Here is a 16,468-nt window from a genome sequence, read left to right on the forward strand (position 1 = left end):
GATATGTAGATAAACCGGCAAAATACGTACAGACACAATAGCAAACAGTAAGCCAAACACAAAGATGTGTTATGCTGCTGATAAACATATGCTAAATAGTCTGAGATACACTGAAAAAAAAGCAAAGAAAACCAAAAACAGGAACTTACTGTTATAGTCCTGGACCAGAATGTGTGCATAAGATCGCTGACAGAGCCATTCTGCATTGTCAGCTGTATCTCCCAAAGCCACATTCAGCTCCTGTGAACATAACAAAACTTAGTTAGTTAGTTTGAAAGTACAGAAAGACTTCTGATAGTAGCTGGTATCAGTCTGTCAAAGCTGAGCCTTGAGAGTCAAGGTGGTTGAAATGCTGGTCAGCCAGGCAAAAGCATACCATAATGCTGGTATCGGCCGATAATAGTTTTTTATAATCACTGGCATTGAACAATGTTTAGATATTTCAAACCGATACTTGCTGACATTTTAAATCCTTTTAAATAAATGCTACATTTAAATCCTTTAATATAAGCTCATTTATATTTATTTTATTAGTTTCAATAGGGCTATTGTTTTATTTAACCTGTTATTTACAAAAAGGTTTCCGGCTGCGATCAGTTTATATAAGGGCCAGTTAATATAAGATATATTAATGTGAAAACAACAGATATGAAAACAGATTTCTCAGGAAACACCCTTCATTTTATTGTCTGCATACAGTTGGTTGGAAACTAAAACTATATAAATGCTACATTTGTTTCTAAAGTTATAACATGGTGTCTAGTTTCTAGTAAGTCAAAATTGTGCATACTGGCATTAGCAGAGATGATAATGGCATTGGCCCAGAAATCCCACATCGGTCTACAGTCATACTGTATATGTAACTAGCTTGGTTTAGTTGATCATGCTTGTACACCAGCTAAACCAACAAACCCAAATGAAAACATATCTTATATTGGTAATCTGGCAAGTTAACTAGCTCTTGACCACCATAGCCAACCATCTTGGTCATGCTGGTCAACCACCTTAGTCTTCTCTCCACAGCTTAGAAACATTCTGGATCTCAGCATGGTCAAGCTTGGTCATACTGGAAATATAATGAAGCAGCTAACTTGGTCAGGCTGATTATGCTGTTAGACCAGCTAAACCATTAAACCCAAATGAAATCACACTCAATGCTGGTTCCTAAGCCAGCTGTTGGCCATGCTGTATGTTTTTCTTTTTTTTACCAGGGTAAATGTATACAGTAGCAAATATGGTACATCTTCATCATCCTAATTCACAGACTCTCCACAGCTGGGCAAGGACAACTTTGGATCTCAGCAGCAGGTTATAGACCAGTTAAATCATCAGACCCAAAATAAAATGTAGTATATTGGACCACCTTTGTCATGCTGGTCAAAGCACTTTAGTCTTGCTGCTGCTCGCGTTGGTTAGCCAGCATAGTCAAGCTTGGTCATACTGGATATCTAGTTAGCTAGCTTGGTTAGGTTACCATATGCTGTTCAACAAGTCTTAATTCTTTTTAAACCAGGGTGAATTTATACAGTAGGTTATAGACCAGCAAACGATCAAACCCAAATCAAAACATACCATATTGGACCAGCTTTGTGTCAAGCTTATACTGGTTATTTAGTTAGCAGGCTTGGTCAGGTTGATCATGCTTGTAAACTATCAAACCCCATAATAAGAAAAACATAAATACCATATGATGGTAAATAAGCCTGAACTAGCCATGCTGTATGTTTTTTTTTTTTTTACCAGGAAAAACTTATACAGTAGCTAATATGGTAAAGATGAGCATGGAACATTCTGGATCTCAGCAGCAGGTTATAGACCAGCTAAACCATCAAACCCATATAGAAATACAGCATATTGGACCAGCTTTGTCATGCACGTTAGTCTTGCTGCTGCTCATTTTGGTTAACCAGCATGGTCAAGCTTGGTCATTTATACTAGTTATCTTACTAGCTAGCCTGGTCTGGCTGACCATGCTTGTGAACCACGTGAACCACATAACCCCAAAATAAGAAAAAACATTACTACCATATGCTGGTCAACAAGCCTGAACTACCCATGCTGTATGTTTTTCTCTTTCTTATTTTTACCACGGTACATTTATACAGTAGCATCACCATCCTAATTCTCAGGCTCTTCACAGCTGGGCATAGAACATTCTGGATGTGAGAAGCAGGTTATAGACAGGTAACGTTAGATACTCTGCTAGCTAGCTAACTTAGGCACCAACTCTAAAAGTGAGCAAAACATATTATACCCACGCTTTTTAATAGTATTAACTCAAATATATTATGTAAACTGTGAATAACTGTGTGTTGGATGTGAACACAGTTAGTTAGCTAGCTTAGTTAGTCAGAAAAATTCGAGAACAGCTACGTTAGCTTTGCTAGCTAGAGCAAACCACAGTCTATGGAGCAGACTGGCTAAAAACACTGACCAAAGCTAAAAACCGCGGAACTGCTGCATATTATCTAAGAGTTAACAGCTGTCTACAGTTTAAACTGGTTAGCCATCACATCACAACTGTCAAAACTTAGCTAACTAGCTAACAAACCCAGTCACTTTACCCTACCTCGGCTAACAGGCTAACGTAGCTAGCTAGCCATTCAGCTAACCTAGCTCATCCGGTTTTCAGACACTGCGCTGCTTAGCTAAGTTAAATGTCCATTTGCACAAATCCCGTGTGTTTTTGGCTCCTCAGACATGAAAAATGTATTTAATGGTATAAGTTACTCTTAACGCTCATACATTTAAGCATTGTGTTTTAAGCTAAGTGAACTAGTTAGCTAGCTAGGTTAGCAAGTTAGCCCCCTATGCTAGCTACGCTAGCTGGCTATCGCAGTGTTTTTACCTGCAGAGCTCGCTTCGGGTCCTCGTCTATGAAACTGTCAGTAAAACTCCTGCAATAAAAAGCAAACAGGGTTAATAAAAGGTTAATAATCCACCTTATATCGCGCTATACTGTCGGTTTGTGGCCGTGTGGAGGTTACCTGTCGCTGGCCATGAGTCCGCCGTTCTCGTGGGTGAAGAAGAAGGTCTAGAAAGTTCTGAGTGAAACCGAAAGGCCCTCCTCGCTGCTGCTTAGCGCCATGTAAACATCAGGACTGTCAAACTCCCAACTGTGGAGAAAAACACCCGGCAAAATAAACGCCTGCAACCACTGAACTCTGAACCAGACTTCATCAACTACTGGCTCAAGTGACAGAACTTCTAGACTTGTTTTACTGTGTTTACAGATGATAGTAAACTAATAGTAAATTAATACATAAGTCATCCAGACTATGAAGGAACACACAAAGACTCATGTAGTAACTTAAAAGTCTCATTCAATCATTTTCTCATTCATTTTAAAATGTCTAGTTGTGGTCTCTAGTATGAAGGAATGCCATGTGAGCAGTTTTTTTTGTGGATAAAAGTGCTCTGGTGTTTCTGTATAAGCCTGCTTTATTTCACAGAATTAGTGGTCTCTGAAGAAAGACAGGATTTCGGCTCTTGCTCATGAATATTCATACATGCAAACATATCGCCTCTGATTGGCTAGCAGCACTGCAGCAGAGAACGCCTACCTGCCTTCCCCTGCAGTCAGTTTTACAGCTCTTAAACTCAAAGGACAAAATGTTTTCGGAGACACAGCCTTAGTTTTAAAGATACAGCACTAAGCGCTAGGTAAAGTTAACCCTTAAACTTCGCTTAACGTCAGACTCACAGCGATGCGAGTGCCGTAGCTTCCCTATTGTGTATTCAAGCTCTTGGTAAAATGCAGAATCAACCGGAGATCCGATTTAAACCTATAGGTACTTACACAATATAGCTAATGCTAACTAGCTTGTGTAAACAGAGCTGTAAGCTCTTTAGCTGACAATGTCTGCTCTGCTGCAGCCTGGCTTTAGCTTTGTCTGTGGGCGGTCCTGAGCCAAGATGGGTGAGGTCATGAACTCACAGGTTGACGTAAACATGGTGCTTTTCCTGATCAACTTGTTTTTCTAAACATTTTATTTTACTAGGTACTGCAGACAATAGAGTTTGAAGAACAGTTTCATGTGTAGCTGCATATACAACTCAGAGATACCTATAATATTTCACAAACAACAAGAAAAAAGTAAATTTTAGGGGAAGGAGACCTTTAAAAGTGTAAAAACTAACCAAAATAATCTGTGAAGCATTTAGGTGGCTCTTATCTGTGCTTTCTGAGGCTGGTAACTCTGATGAACTTGTCCTGTGCAACAGAGGTAACTTTTGGCTTTCCTTTTCCTAACGAGTGCCAGTTTCATCACCTTAACACCTTATCACTTCTGGGTACTTTAAAAGTTCACTAAATTTTTCAGATTTACCTTCATTTCAGGGTTTAATACTGTTTACAGTATAAAAAAGTGTTGGCAATATTATTGCGTACAATGCGATATGGCACACTCCTACACAAAAATATTAATGATTAAAATCTTACCTCTCATTTTTACATCAGGTTTGTTTGTAGTTGATTAACCACGTTTTTCCTGTATGTAGGCTCACATAGTTCTTTACATTTTCAAAGGCCCTACAATTCAACCCTGTGGAATGCCACAATTCACAATAGATTCTGTATTAGTAATAATACAAAGTATTATAAATATAATATTATAATTATAATATTACTTATTACTTAAAGTTATTTTTCTTTGTTTGTTTAGAATGTTTTATAGAATGATAAAAAAAATACTACTGGTGTGCATGCCTGTCAGTTTGTGATCTCTGTGGTCTCTGTTGCATATACACATACCGTGTCTAAGTGCCAATATCAGCACAGTATATCAGATATCAGACAGTATCATTATCGATGAAACACTAAAAATTAAGGTTATTCTTAATTCCCTTAAACTCATCAACAATGCCCAAACAACACATTTCTGAAATGTATTAAAGCTGCACAACATTGAACAAAAAATGGACTTAGCAGTATTTTGCTATTGCGTTATAATAAAATACCGGACTTTTCTCTAGATTTCCAGAAACCAATGGCCTATCATGCCTCATAATGCTAATAATGCACTCTGTACATGACGTATTGGAATAATAATAATAATTAATTCTAAACAGATATATTCTGCCTCTGATGTATGTCATAAAAATAAGAACAGTTCAAATTTAAATTTTGTATCAAGAAGCGTGCACTGCAGTTGAATTAATTGTATATTTAACAAAAAGTTGCAAAGGTTTGATAGCATGAAGAAGCAATAAGCTTGTTTAGGCTGACACAATTTTTATTTTCAACTCAAAATAAAGTTGCCGTACAGGAGCTTTTAATTTTTTTTATTTGTTCAGTTGTCTCTTTTGCAATACTTTTAAGTCCAGGTTCTCCTCAAGATTTCTTTCTCTTTCTGGGAGTTTTTCTGTAAAGTGGTTTTCCAGCTGGAAACAGCCTTGATTATATTTTCTCACAAAAATAGGCATCAGGATTTTCAGGTTACAGTACAGAAACAAATAATCAAGTCCGCATTCCAAAACAAATGCATATTTTATTTCTTAAATACAGGCTTGACAACCATTTGCGTATAAAATGAACAGAATCATCAAATACAGTGATATTTTAAAAAAGACAAAAAAAAGATCTTAATATTTTCTGCAAACTGAGACATACATGTTCAACAATATCAGTGAAAAGTTCCAACACCTCCGACATATAAGAAGGTAACTCCCGTAAAAGACAATTATTTCATCAGATACAAGGGATAAAGCAGACAGACATTTTTTTTATATGGCTTTGTTATCCAGATGCACTGTACAGGCTTTTTTTCATTAAGATATACCAATATATGCAATAATAATAATAATAAAACACATTTTTACAACAGTTACTGTTGTCAGTAATAAAGCACATAACATTAAAGAATCCAAAAAATGGCATAGATGGAGGCATTTTCTGTACAGGAACGCCTGTTTTTGAAAACAACAAAATCAACTAAATTGTTTCATCTGATTTTATTTGTTAAATATAAATCTTTTGTTAAAAAATTATAAGATATTTGAACCACATTTCAACCTGAGAAATGTGTAAAATAATCAGATTTGCAAGTAAAACACAAAATGAACCAACCTTGGACCCAAAACCATCAGTTATTTTGGAGCTTAGTCTTAAATATACAAGGTAATACAGAATAAAACAATGGATAGAGTAAACAACAGTAATTGTTTCCAATATGTTCCTGGCCTGGCCTTCAAAGTATACAAATCAGATCAATGATTTTTGTTATTCAAACCGTTAAATTTCTCTCAAAAGAAAAAAAAATATATAGAATGATACAAATGAATAAAATGCAGCTATTTATCCACAGTAGTCCAGCATAACCTAAACATTCTGCTCTTCTTGAGTTTAATAAATACATTAACAAATATCAGTCTGAAACATTGGTCACCTTAAGCATTGCCCAATCACCAGAAGATCATATGTTTTTATCATAAGTTTCATCTCCAGTGATACCACAGCTGTCCATGTCCAAAACAACAAGACAGCACCACTGACCATCTGTCCCCCCCCCCAACCACCACTTAAGCACAAACACTCGCCAGCGTGGGCGTCTGTTAGCTGATGTAACAAAATTGGCAGTTTAAGCACATTCAGCCGTCCTATAATGTTGCATCAGCAGCAGTTTTAAAAGAAGCAGTGGGCTGGTTTTATTGAAGGCGACTCTGTGGAAGCACATGCTAGCCTTCACCCTCCAGGCGCTGGTAACATTGCGTGATAGGAGAATCCTAGCTAGTGGCTGGGAACTGACAGTTATGATATCAGGCAGAAAATTGGGGGAAAAATAAATTCTAAACACTTGTCCCTAAATTGGCTCCCCTAGGGCTAGAGATATAATTGCTGTTAAGTATGCATTTTTGTTTTTGTTGCATGATGGCTGCTGCATACGTATCCTCGTTTGGTCTAAGTTGGTGTTCTCAAAAATTTACACTGTGTACAAAAGGTGCAGTACACATAATAAAAACAGTAGTGGGCAGTGAACCCACTCAGACACGTCAAAATGCTGGAAGAAAAGCTGAAAGCTGTAGCTACGTTCCAAAGCCTACGCTGCAGTCCACGTAGAGCAGGTCCTCAGTAGGACACTGTCTTAGAAAGATTGCTTTTTGGGAGGCTAATACAACGAGCAAGGTTCCGCCTCTTTTGAGGGAGAAAAGAGAGCCTCCTAATTTGTGCCTCTGGCTTTTACTTTTTTTGTCCACAGAAAATTAAAAATAAATTTAGTTACCCTTAACGCTAAATGTGTACAGAGAAATGTGGGTAACAGAAGACTTAGAAGGATACTTCAGTTGCCAATTCTTTAAAACGCAGCCTTCTAAAGGACTAAAGTAACTGAGTTACAAGGGGAAGTGGTTAAAATCTTATTCAAGAACCTAAACATAAATAAATAGAAAAAGAACACTGCTAGAATACTAGATTACTAATAGCGGTGCTCTGTAGGCAACCCCGCCAGTCTAATGTTACAGCAAAGACAGTAAAGTTTAGTAATCTTGTTGCTTACTTTACTTTAATTTAAGGCAACATATATTTCGTATCATTTACCCAAATTAATTTGTAACAGGGAGCTGAAACTGGCTATTATGTAGTTCCACTTTAAATGCAGAAGCTTTAGGCACTGCTGCTGTATCATTTAAGGTGGAACAGGAAATTTAGCCTGGTAGCTAGCTACCAAGTCATACTACTAGCAATTTTAAGCTTGTTGTTATAATGAAGAAAAGGTTCAGAACACGTTGGAACTACAATAAACTAGGATAATGCAATGGTCTTATAATTTTTAACAAAGAAAATACCACTGTGACAAGTAGATGACAATGACTTGTGTGTTTTATGCAGACAAGTACGTACACAGTAAGGTCCTACGTGAACTCACAGCCAAACAGCAAGTATCTCTCTTTTGCCTCAGGTAAGCCAGCCACTGTACAGATACTACAATCCATACCAAACAAATAACTGAAGCATCTGCTAGTGATAATTATTTGAAGATCAGTGCATCTGTGCAGAGGTTTGTCGATACTTAAACACACATATTGTTCAAAACATCTTTGGGACTTATTTATGAAGAGGCCACAGTGCAAGAACTACTTTTGAGAATGCGTTTTACATACATATTGATCAGAGCATTGTGAAACGATTGTCAAACAGGAGACTTTGGTCAGGCATATTCAAGGAAATATTATAAAAATGAAGACATGATAAGAGCAGTATAACCGCCGAAAACCAAACTACAACTCGAAAATAATAATAAAAATACCCCTTGTTACTGTGCATAGCAAAATTCTGTATTATTTGGTCCAGGTCAGAAAGGAGTAGTACTTTTATTTCAATCACAACGTAATGGATGATTATCAAGCAAGAAACCGTGACATTTGTTGTGCATAACGCATATCCATGCACACCTATCCACCACATCTGAGGTGCATTCTCTCCCCTCTTTTTTACAGTAGTTAAAGAGTTAGCTTTTTGTGCTAAAAATGGTAATTTTCATTCATGATAGTGGAGCTCATTATATATATATTTATATAAAAAAATAACAAAAAAAGGATTGGCCTTTTCATGGCAATATCACTGACACGTCATCTGTTGTGTGAAAGATCAGAGTAGAGTACAACCCTGAGACATAATATTTTTTACATTGCAGTACATTACTTAGGGCACTTATTTGAAGAAAAAAGATTCATAGATTCAAGATTCATATTAAGTTGCATATGTATCACAAGTCTATGCACAATATTTCATAGCAAAGCAAGGCAAATATGGTGCAAACAAACGTCAAAAAAAGAGAAAGGAAAAAGGAGTGACTGCAATTTCCAGATTTCCAGTGCATGTGCAAGTCTCAGAGGAATGTGTAAGGAACGAATAAGGCTTAATGGTGTTGGACACTCAACTCAAACAAACAAGCGTCGACTCCTACTCCTACTCCTTCTCCGAAGTCTCACTGTTGGAGGTGTAACCCACCCAAGAGTCATTAATGATAACGACACTCAGTGGTTCCATCTTCATTTCAGAGGGACTCTTCATGCCCATATCTGCAATGTGCTGGTGTGTATCTTGGGAGAGGTCATCTCTGCTTAGCTCAGTGCTTTCGAGCAGTTCTTTGGGTTCTGCCTCTAGGCCTGCTTGACCCGAGATGTGTTTTGCTTCCGTTGCTGTGACGACAGAATGGATAACAGTACCAGGAGGCTGAGTCACCAGTTGTTGTCCTCCTCCAACAAACGTCACAACTGGGGCGTTGGTACTACTTGACCTTAAAGGAGAGGTCGTTACCACCTCAGTATGGGTGGGCTCTTCTTGGCTAGGATCCAAAGCAGACTCGTCCAAGGAAACATTCTGCACAACGAGGGTTACCTCCTCAGAATCTGGCATAGCTTGCATAATGAACTGAGGAGAGGTTAACACAGACCCATCCATTCCTTGTTCAGGGGGTGGTACTGGAACCAGCTGCAACGTAACAATCTGACTACCCTCTCTGTCAACCTGCCCCTCTCCGGTATGAATGCCCAGCTCTTCCTGTTGCACTTCCAGAGTTGCTTGCTTCTCTCTGAGGCTCTCCAACAGCTGAGCAGTGCGGAAGACTGAACCATGTTGGCCTGTTTGGATGGACTGTACGTTCTGCAGAGTCCTCAGCATCTCCGCAGAAACTATGGGAAGGTGTTGCTGCTGGATAAGACCCAACGGACGGTTGGCCCTAGTGGTGCTTGTCGTCTCAGCAGGGTGGTTAACCGTTCTACGCTGGCTACCGTTGACCACCCTGCGGCTTTTTGTTGTCTGACTGGGAGCTCTGCTAGAAGAGAACAGTTCTGTATCGAAGGAAGGAGTGCCGTTGTCAGAGGGATCATTGTCATCTTCATTTTGAAAGCTATGATCATTACCACCACTGCAATCTTCATCATCACCAATGTAGACGATGTTCTTTGGCATCTCTGCAAACTGATACACCAGTCTCTGTCCCTCAACTTTATTCAGGATACCACGCTGATAGTAGTATCTGTTAAAGGAAAAAGGGACAAACCATCTTTAACGAAACACACTTAACAGTGAATTTCACTCAACTCCTCCAGGCAGAATTAACCAGGAAAATGTAAACAAATATATTTTTATAAACTCCATTCATAGGAGAGCACTGCAATATATATATATATATATATATATATATATATATATATATATATATATATATATATATATATATAATTACATATAAAATGCAGAAGTCTAAGTTTATTTATAAATTTAAAGACTTTTGGTAGTCTTTTAGGTGTGAAATGCCACCGGTTCTGCCATGTACAAACTTATAGCCACCCAGATAAATTAGCTAACAAGCTAAACACCACAACACAAACTGTGTTCCAGGTAATTGAAACAAATCACACATTTAGAAGAAAAAAAAAAGCTCATATTCCTAGGGGTGTTTTTAACAGTTTTGGGGCATATTACCATTATTTATTTATTTATTTTTAAATATTGCAGTATGTGATATTCAAGTTGCAGTTTTATACTGTATTAAAATGCATGCATGGAAGAAGAAAATCAAATTAACCTACCTAAGTGCTCTTCCCATCGTTTCATAGTTCATATCAGGTTTGTTTTTGTGTTTGCCCCACAACTGAGACACAGCTTTCGAGTCCACAAGTTTGAATATGCCCTTTTCCCGATTAGTCCATTTGATGTATCTGGGACAGGCGTTCCTGTCCTGTAGCAAAGCAATCAGGAACTCCCACAAATACAGTGTATTTCCTGTGTGCAACCAGAATGTAGCAATCCATGTAAGTACTACTGAGACGTGGTGTAGCGACAAAAGTATTTATTAAATATTTCCATCAAGTGAATCCTGAAGTGTAACAAAGCGCACTTACCTTTGCCGTCCTTGCTTTTCTTAACCGTTATGTCAGGCATTGGGGAATGCGGCCTTGGTCTTTTTGGTTTTCTAACTGATGGTCAGAAAAGAATGGCCAAGAATGAATAACAAAAAACTATGAAAAACTATTCAGGCTAGTGTGAAAACAACAATTCAATTATCGTCTGAAACTTTCTTTATGTAGATTGTTTCCACTCACCTTTCTTAGCCTTTGGCTTGTCTTCGGTCTGAAACAGCCACGGCTGTTGTCCAAAACTATCCGACAGAAGCTGGGCACCATCTCCAAGAGGTGATGTTAAAAATATCTGAGCTATGGGGAGAGTAAAAAACAACAACAAAAATAATAACTTTAGGGGCCATGATAAAAAAACAAAACATGAATGCAGTGCTTGAAATGTGCTAAATCTTTAATTTGATTCAAACTTTGTAGCTGAAGAAAGACTTCTGGGAAGATCAGAAACTGAATCCTTGGAGAATAAAGAACTATAAGAAAGAAGAAACTTCACAATGCATCTACTCACAGAAATGCTTCTCATGCAGGGACAGTGAACCTGATGAGTCTATATTCAGCAAGGCTTCAGCAGCTTCTGCCGTCTCCACAGTGTCCTCGTTACCGTTGTGATATGCTTCCACTGGAAAGGTTAACCAAAAAGTAACACATCAGCCCCCAGTTTCAACGGACAAAAATACTGTAGACATTTGACAACATGCTGGAACAGCCAGAATCAGTGCCATTCAAATACAGGGCATAAAAAGAAATCATTAGGCCAAGTCTCCTTTGACTACACAGAACAGCTTATGTTAACTTTATCAAGCATGAAATTTAAATTACATGCATTGTATTTTTATTTTACTGTATAATCACTTATTTTCTAGTCCTATAATTGTATTTACTTTTGCTATTACATGTCTTACAATCTGCCATTACAAATAACTATTATGTGCGTACTCTGATAAACAAAAAAACCAAAAAACAATTGGTTAAGATGGTTGACCTGTTCAGCCTTGTCCAGCACAGGGTACAACTTTGTTTAAACTTGATGATGTATCTGGTCTATTAGCATAATTTATCTGACCAAGCTAGGCAACCAATACGGCAAAGCATGGCAATGCTTGTAGACCAGCAAGATCGTGCTGGTTGATTAGCATCACCAAACTAGTTGAGTAAAATGACCAACATGAAGCTGATTGACCAGAAGGCCTCCAAAGATTAGTCAACATAATTGACAATGTTGATTCTAAAAATTGTGTAGAGTCCCACAATGGGAGAGAGAGAGATGGGCTGCTCACTCAGTCAGGACCCCAATCAGCGTTTTGGCCTGCCGTCCACACGAAAACAGCAGTTTTTCGGCAAATGAAAACTGAGCTTTTTGAAAACACCTTCCAAGGTGGAGGTTTTGAATCTGTGGGGCCAGGGTAAGTGCAGTTTTATGAAAATTCTGATGTCAGACAGTAAGTCTGAGCTAGGGATGTCCCGATCCAGCTTTTTGAACTTCCGATCCGATACCGATATTTATTTGCACTTCCGATCCGATACCGATATTGACCCATACCGATACCTACCTATCCGAGCATGTATTAAAGTTTAAAGTTATTAAGCCAACTTACTTTGTTGTCAAACTCATGTTGACAAGCATTTTACTCTTGATAACAAGTAGCCAGCTGAATTAGGTGTGTTTGAATAATACACAATGGTTGGTAAGGAGAAACTGACCTGTTTATTTAGCAATTAATAAACTCAAAATAGACAAAATAATAAATAACAAACAGAAATGGCGACAGTGCAAATAATATTTTAAATTGTATTAAAAAAGCAAAACACACAAACGGAGTAGAAAATAGTCTATTAACAGCATCTGTGCTGTACTCATCAGTGCTTTTGAACAAGTGCAAACCAAAGCTAAAAAAAAAAATCAGTGCAAATATTGTAAACTATTTAAAAGCAAAATGCCTTCTACTCCGCAATCTCCTCCACACTTTGCTGCTCCATCCCCATCTACACACTCCCTTCAATTCAAACTGTTTGCCCTGCCTGCAGTCCGATCATGATGGGAAGATTCTTTTTTTTTTTTTTTTTACAAAGACGAGCATTTCAATATGCTCAGGTGTCAGCCTGCTCCTGTGTTAGTAATGTAACCATAATATAATAAATATTTTGTATAAGCCATTACAGATAAATTAAAAAAGAGCTATGTTTCACACAGTTTTACCTTTTAGTTGCATAAATAAGAAACATAACATGTTTCATAAACTTCTTTATTTGCAAATAATTGTAAATTTACCCATACCCACTAGTTGAGATGTGAGACTACAATAAGCATAATGAACTAAAAACACAACAAGCAAACATCATAATGTTAAGAGAGAAAACTTTATGAAAAGTTTTTTTCTTTGAATTAAATAAAGGGAGCAAACGCTCCAGCCGGTCTGCCGGTCTGACCGGAGTTCATCCTTCCCGGCCCGGCGAGATGCTATGCTCGTGTGCTGAAAAATGCGGACCGGATTTTACTCTCACTGGCGAAAACATAGACTGTATATAGCTGGACAGAGCATCGTCTCTTAAAAGTGAAGCCACCACAGGTCGGGCGCCCCCTGCTGTTCGGCTGCAGAAAGCTGTGTAACTCCACCCATTCCCATAGGTTTCAATGGCAAAACAGACAACATTCAATCACGTTTTTTTCTAATATACTGTAATTCTACCTCCATTATTTAAATGCAGCAGCTAGTGTAACCTCTGCTTATATTGTCAAATTTTTATATCCCCACAGAAATCGGTTTTTAAAACGTTATTCAGCTCTATTCAAAAAAGGTGTGGTTATGGTAAAAGGGCTACGTATGGGCGGGACCAATAACAGACCGTCAGCTCCGCTCCGCCCCGCTCTGCAGTCTGTGACAGCGAGGCAGCCCTTAGGGGCGGGGTTATTTAAATGAGTAGGCTGCTATCCACAGTCTTTCTCCCTCCTCTGGTCTCTACTGCGCAGAATCAGGTGGCAGGATCGCCAACATGGCGGAAGATTTTGGCTTTATTTTCATTGAATGAATGGGAACGGAGACACGGCGTCCATCTTTTTTACAGTCTCTGGGCGAAAACAGAGCAAAACTGGAATGGATTATCTAAATGGGTGCGCTGGAAAACCCGGATCGGACTTTCAAAAAAAAAAAACTGGATCGGGAGTATGGCTCTGCATTTTCTCGTGCCTTCCGATCCGATACCGATACGCATTTTTTGCAAATATCGGCGGCCGATCCGATCCAAATATCGGATCGGGACAAGCCTAGTCTGAGCATGTCCGTTTTTCGTTTACATTAGGTTAGCCTGTTCAGAATGAGCCTGAAACATGGACAGCGTCTTGACTAGCTCTGCTGTCTCTGTGATTTGCGGATGCAGAACATGTTTATAGCTTAGTTTTATTCTCTCATTATGTAACACAGCAGCAGCATTATTTAGCAGTGCACTTGTTAATTATCTTCTTTAACATGTGTTTTGATGTTATTTTGTAGGAGATACAATTGCAATCTACTGGACTGGCATGCTATTTTCAGCATTTTGCTACAAACCCTAAATTTTCAAAAACGCTGCTAGTGTGGACGAAGAAATTTTTAAAAACGCAGACAAAAATATTGAGTTTTAAACATATCTGGATTTAGTTCATAAAAATAAATTTAAGTTTTTTTCCTTCTGTCATCATTTCATTTGCTATGGAAACTAATTGTGTTATGTTAAAGAAGAGACTGAACAAAAGGGTGACATTCACAGATGCGCAGAATTTAGCAAGTGAGGTGTTCACTGGAATCAGTGATTGAGGAGGTGTCAGAAAGTCTTTGATTAATCTACTAATCAACTAATAATAAAATTTATTTGGCAGATTAGTCAATTAGCAAAAAGATTCATAAGTTGCTTCTCTATTGACCAAAATGACCAAATTCAAATGCAATACACAACACTGGTTATTAGTTGTGTTAAAGACCTGCTTAGAACTTGAAGTGGATTTTTCATGAGAATTGAGTCTAAAGATTCAGTAACTTCAATGATGGTGCATTAATTAAGTCTTGTTTGGGGTAGTAAACAATTAAAAGCTTTAAAAATAAGTAACAGTTATTATTCTATAGGCCAGTTTACAGTAAACTTTACTTGACTTCTGTGGAAAATATAACCTTTAACTTACATTTATAGCGTAACATGTTATTAACACTGAATTTGTAAGCACTGGATTTGGAAATCTGGTTATTTCCTCTCTTCAGTTCTGTGTGGGAGGGAAATACACCTTTTAACAACAGTAAAAACTTTACTCGGGCTGACTGAATCACAGCAGTGTGTTTTTAACCTCAGTGAACTCGTCAGGCTGAGAAACTATGTTAGCTATTTAGCTTAGCTATGAGGCTAACACTCCCTAGCACTTAGCCAAACAACCAGAAAAGTTGCCTAAGAGCAAATTCAGGCACGTTTTGTCTTATTTGAGGTTCACTACAGTCTGTAACAGTGCGTTTCTTTAAGATAAATGGCGTGTCGTGTCGTTTTATTGCGCTGTGTGAGAGATAACTTTACAGTAGACGTTAGCTAAGCTACGTAACCTGGCTAGCCCTCTCCCATATATAACCTATAGGTCAGGGTAGCTAAGCTAAGCTAACTGGCTAACTAGCAAACAGCTGAACTTAATAAACAAGCAGGTAAACTTACTTCTCGCCGAGCCACAGCGCTGAAAAGTGCAGTTTAGACGTAAAATGGGAGTTTAGGCTAAATTAGTGAAGTGTTTAACTACATTTTCGGCTGCAGTTTACCAGCTCCAGGCTCCCTCCCTCCCTCTCGCCACCATAGTGGACAGACAGCAGCGCTGCGCCGCGCTGAAGCGGCTCTATCTACACGGGTTTGAGGTCTGAGAGAAAAACAACCTCACCGCTGTTTCTCTCACTGGAGGCAGGGAGGCTTTATGTTCCAGCCTACAACTTCAACAACACGATGTTTAACATGTATTAAAATGGTTTCTGAGAGAAATAGTTGTAATATGAATGAAATAAACTTTTAGAAAACAAGTCAGTCTAGACAGGGAGCTCAAGGCTGCCAATGCTTTCTGTTTACTAGGCGTCAAATTCAGGTTGATCCAGTCAACCAAGGCAGTATTAATATAGCTAATATTACTTAAAAAATACAGCAAACAACAAAATGCAGTATTAATATAGCTAATAATGTTTAAAAAAACAACAAAATGCAGTATTAATATATCAAATGTTGTTTAAAAAATACTGCAAACAACAAAATGCAGTATTAATATAGCTAATAATGTTTAAAAAATACAGCAAACAACAAAATGCAGTATTAATGTAGCTAATATTACTTAAAAAATACTGCAAACAACAAAATGCAGTATTAATATAGCTAATAATGTTTAAAAAAATACTGCAAACAACAAAATGCAGTATTAATATAGCTAATAGTGTTTAAAAAATACAGCAAACAACAAAATGCAGTATTAATATAGCTAATATTGCTTAAAACACTGCAAACAAAATCCAGTATTATTTAGCTAATATTACTTAAAACTTTTTTTTTTAATAATTTTGACAATTATTCTTATTTTTAAGACTGCACAGAAAAAAAAAGTTTTTCTTGCTTAATTACTTTC

At 37.7% G+C, this 16,468-nt stretch overlaps 2 protein-coding genes across 7 annotated transcripts in view; both read right to left on the reverse strand.

Moving 5' to 3' along the window:
- The window catches only part of sugt1 (SGT1 homolog, MIS12 kinetochore complex assembly cochaperone), a 33,874-nt gene extending 30,740 nt beyond the window's left edge, over positions 1-3,134 (reverse strand). For both annotated transcript variants that reach the window (XM_015607258.3, XM_007254805.4), the window contains exons 1-3: positions 2,988-3,134; positions 2,849-2,897; positions 150-240 (exon numbers count right to left, since the gene is read on the reverse strand). In XM_015607258.3, coding sequence (XP_015462744.3) covers positions 150-240; positions 2,849-2,897; positions 2,988-3,001 — 154 coding nt within the window. In that variant the 5' untranslated portion in view covers positions 3,002-3,134. The remainder of the gene's footprint in view (positions 1-149; positions 241-2,848; positions 2,898-2,987) is intronic.
- Positions 3,135-5,469: 2,335 nt separating this feature from the next.
- LOC103031957 (ETS-related transcription factor Elf-1) overlaps positions 5,470-16,468 on the reverse strand; it is a 374,649-nt gene continuing 363,650 nt past the window's right edge. For 4 of the 5 annotated variants that reach the window (XM_049469862.1, XM_049469859.1, XM_049469860.1 and 1 more), the window contains exons 4-8: positions 11,369-11,479; positions 11,047-11,157; positions 10,846-10,920; positions 10,534-10,726; positions 5,470-9,977 (exon numbers count right to left, since the gene is read on the reverse strand). In XM_049469862.1, coding sequence (XP_049325819.1) covers positions 8,906-9,977; positions 10,534-10,726; positions 10,846-10,920; positions 11,047-11,157; positions 11,369-11,479 — 1,562 coding nt within the window. In that variant the 3' untranslated portion in view covers positions 5,470-8,905. Of the gene's footprint in view, positions 9,978-10,533; positions 10,727-10,845; positions 10,921-11,046; positions 11,158-11,368; positions 11,480-15,525; positions 15,727-16,468 lie in introns of those variants that run through there. The other variant, XM_015607257.3, reaches the window with a different exon arrangement.

The sequence above is a fragment of the Astyanax mexicanus genome, chromosome 21 (assembly GCF_023375975.1).
Source record: "Astyanax mexicanus isolate ESR-SI-001 chromosome 21, AstMex3_surface, whole genome shotgun sequence".
Lineage (NCBI taxonomy): Eukaryota > Metazoa > Chordata > Actinopteri > Characiformes > Acestrorhamphidae > Astyanax > Astyanax mexicanus.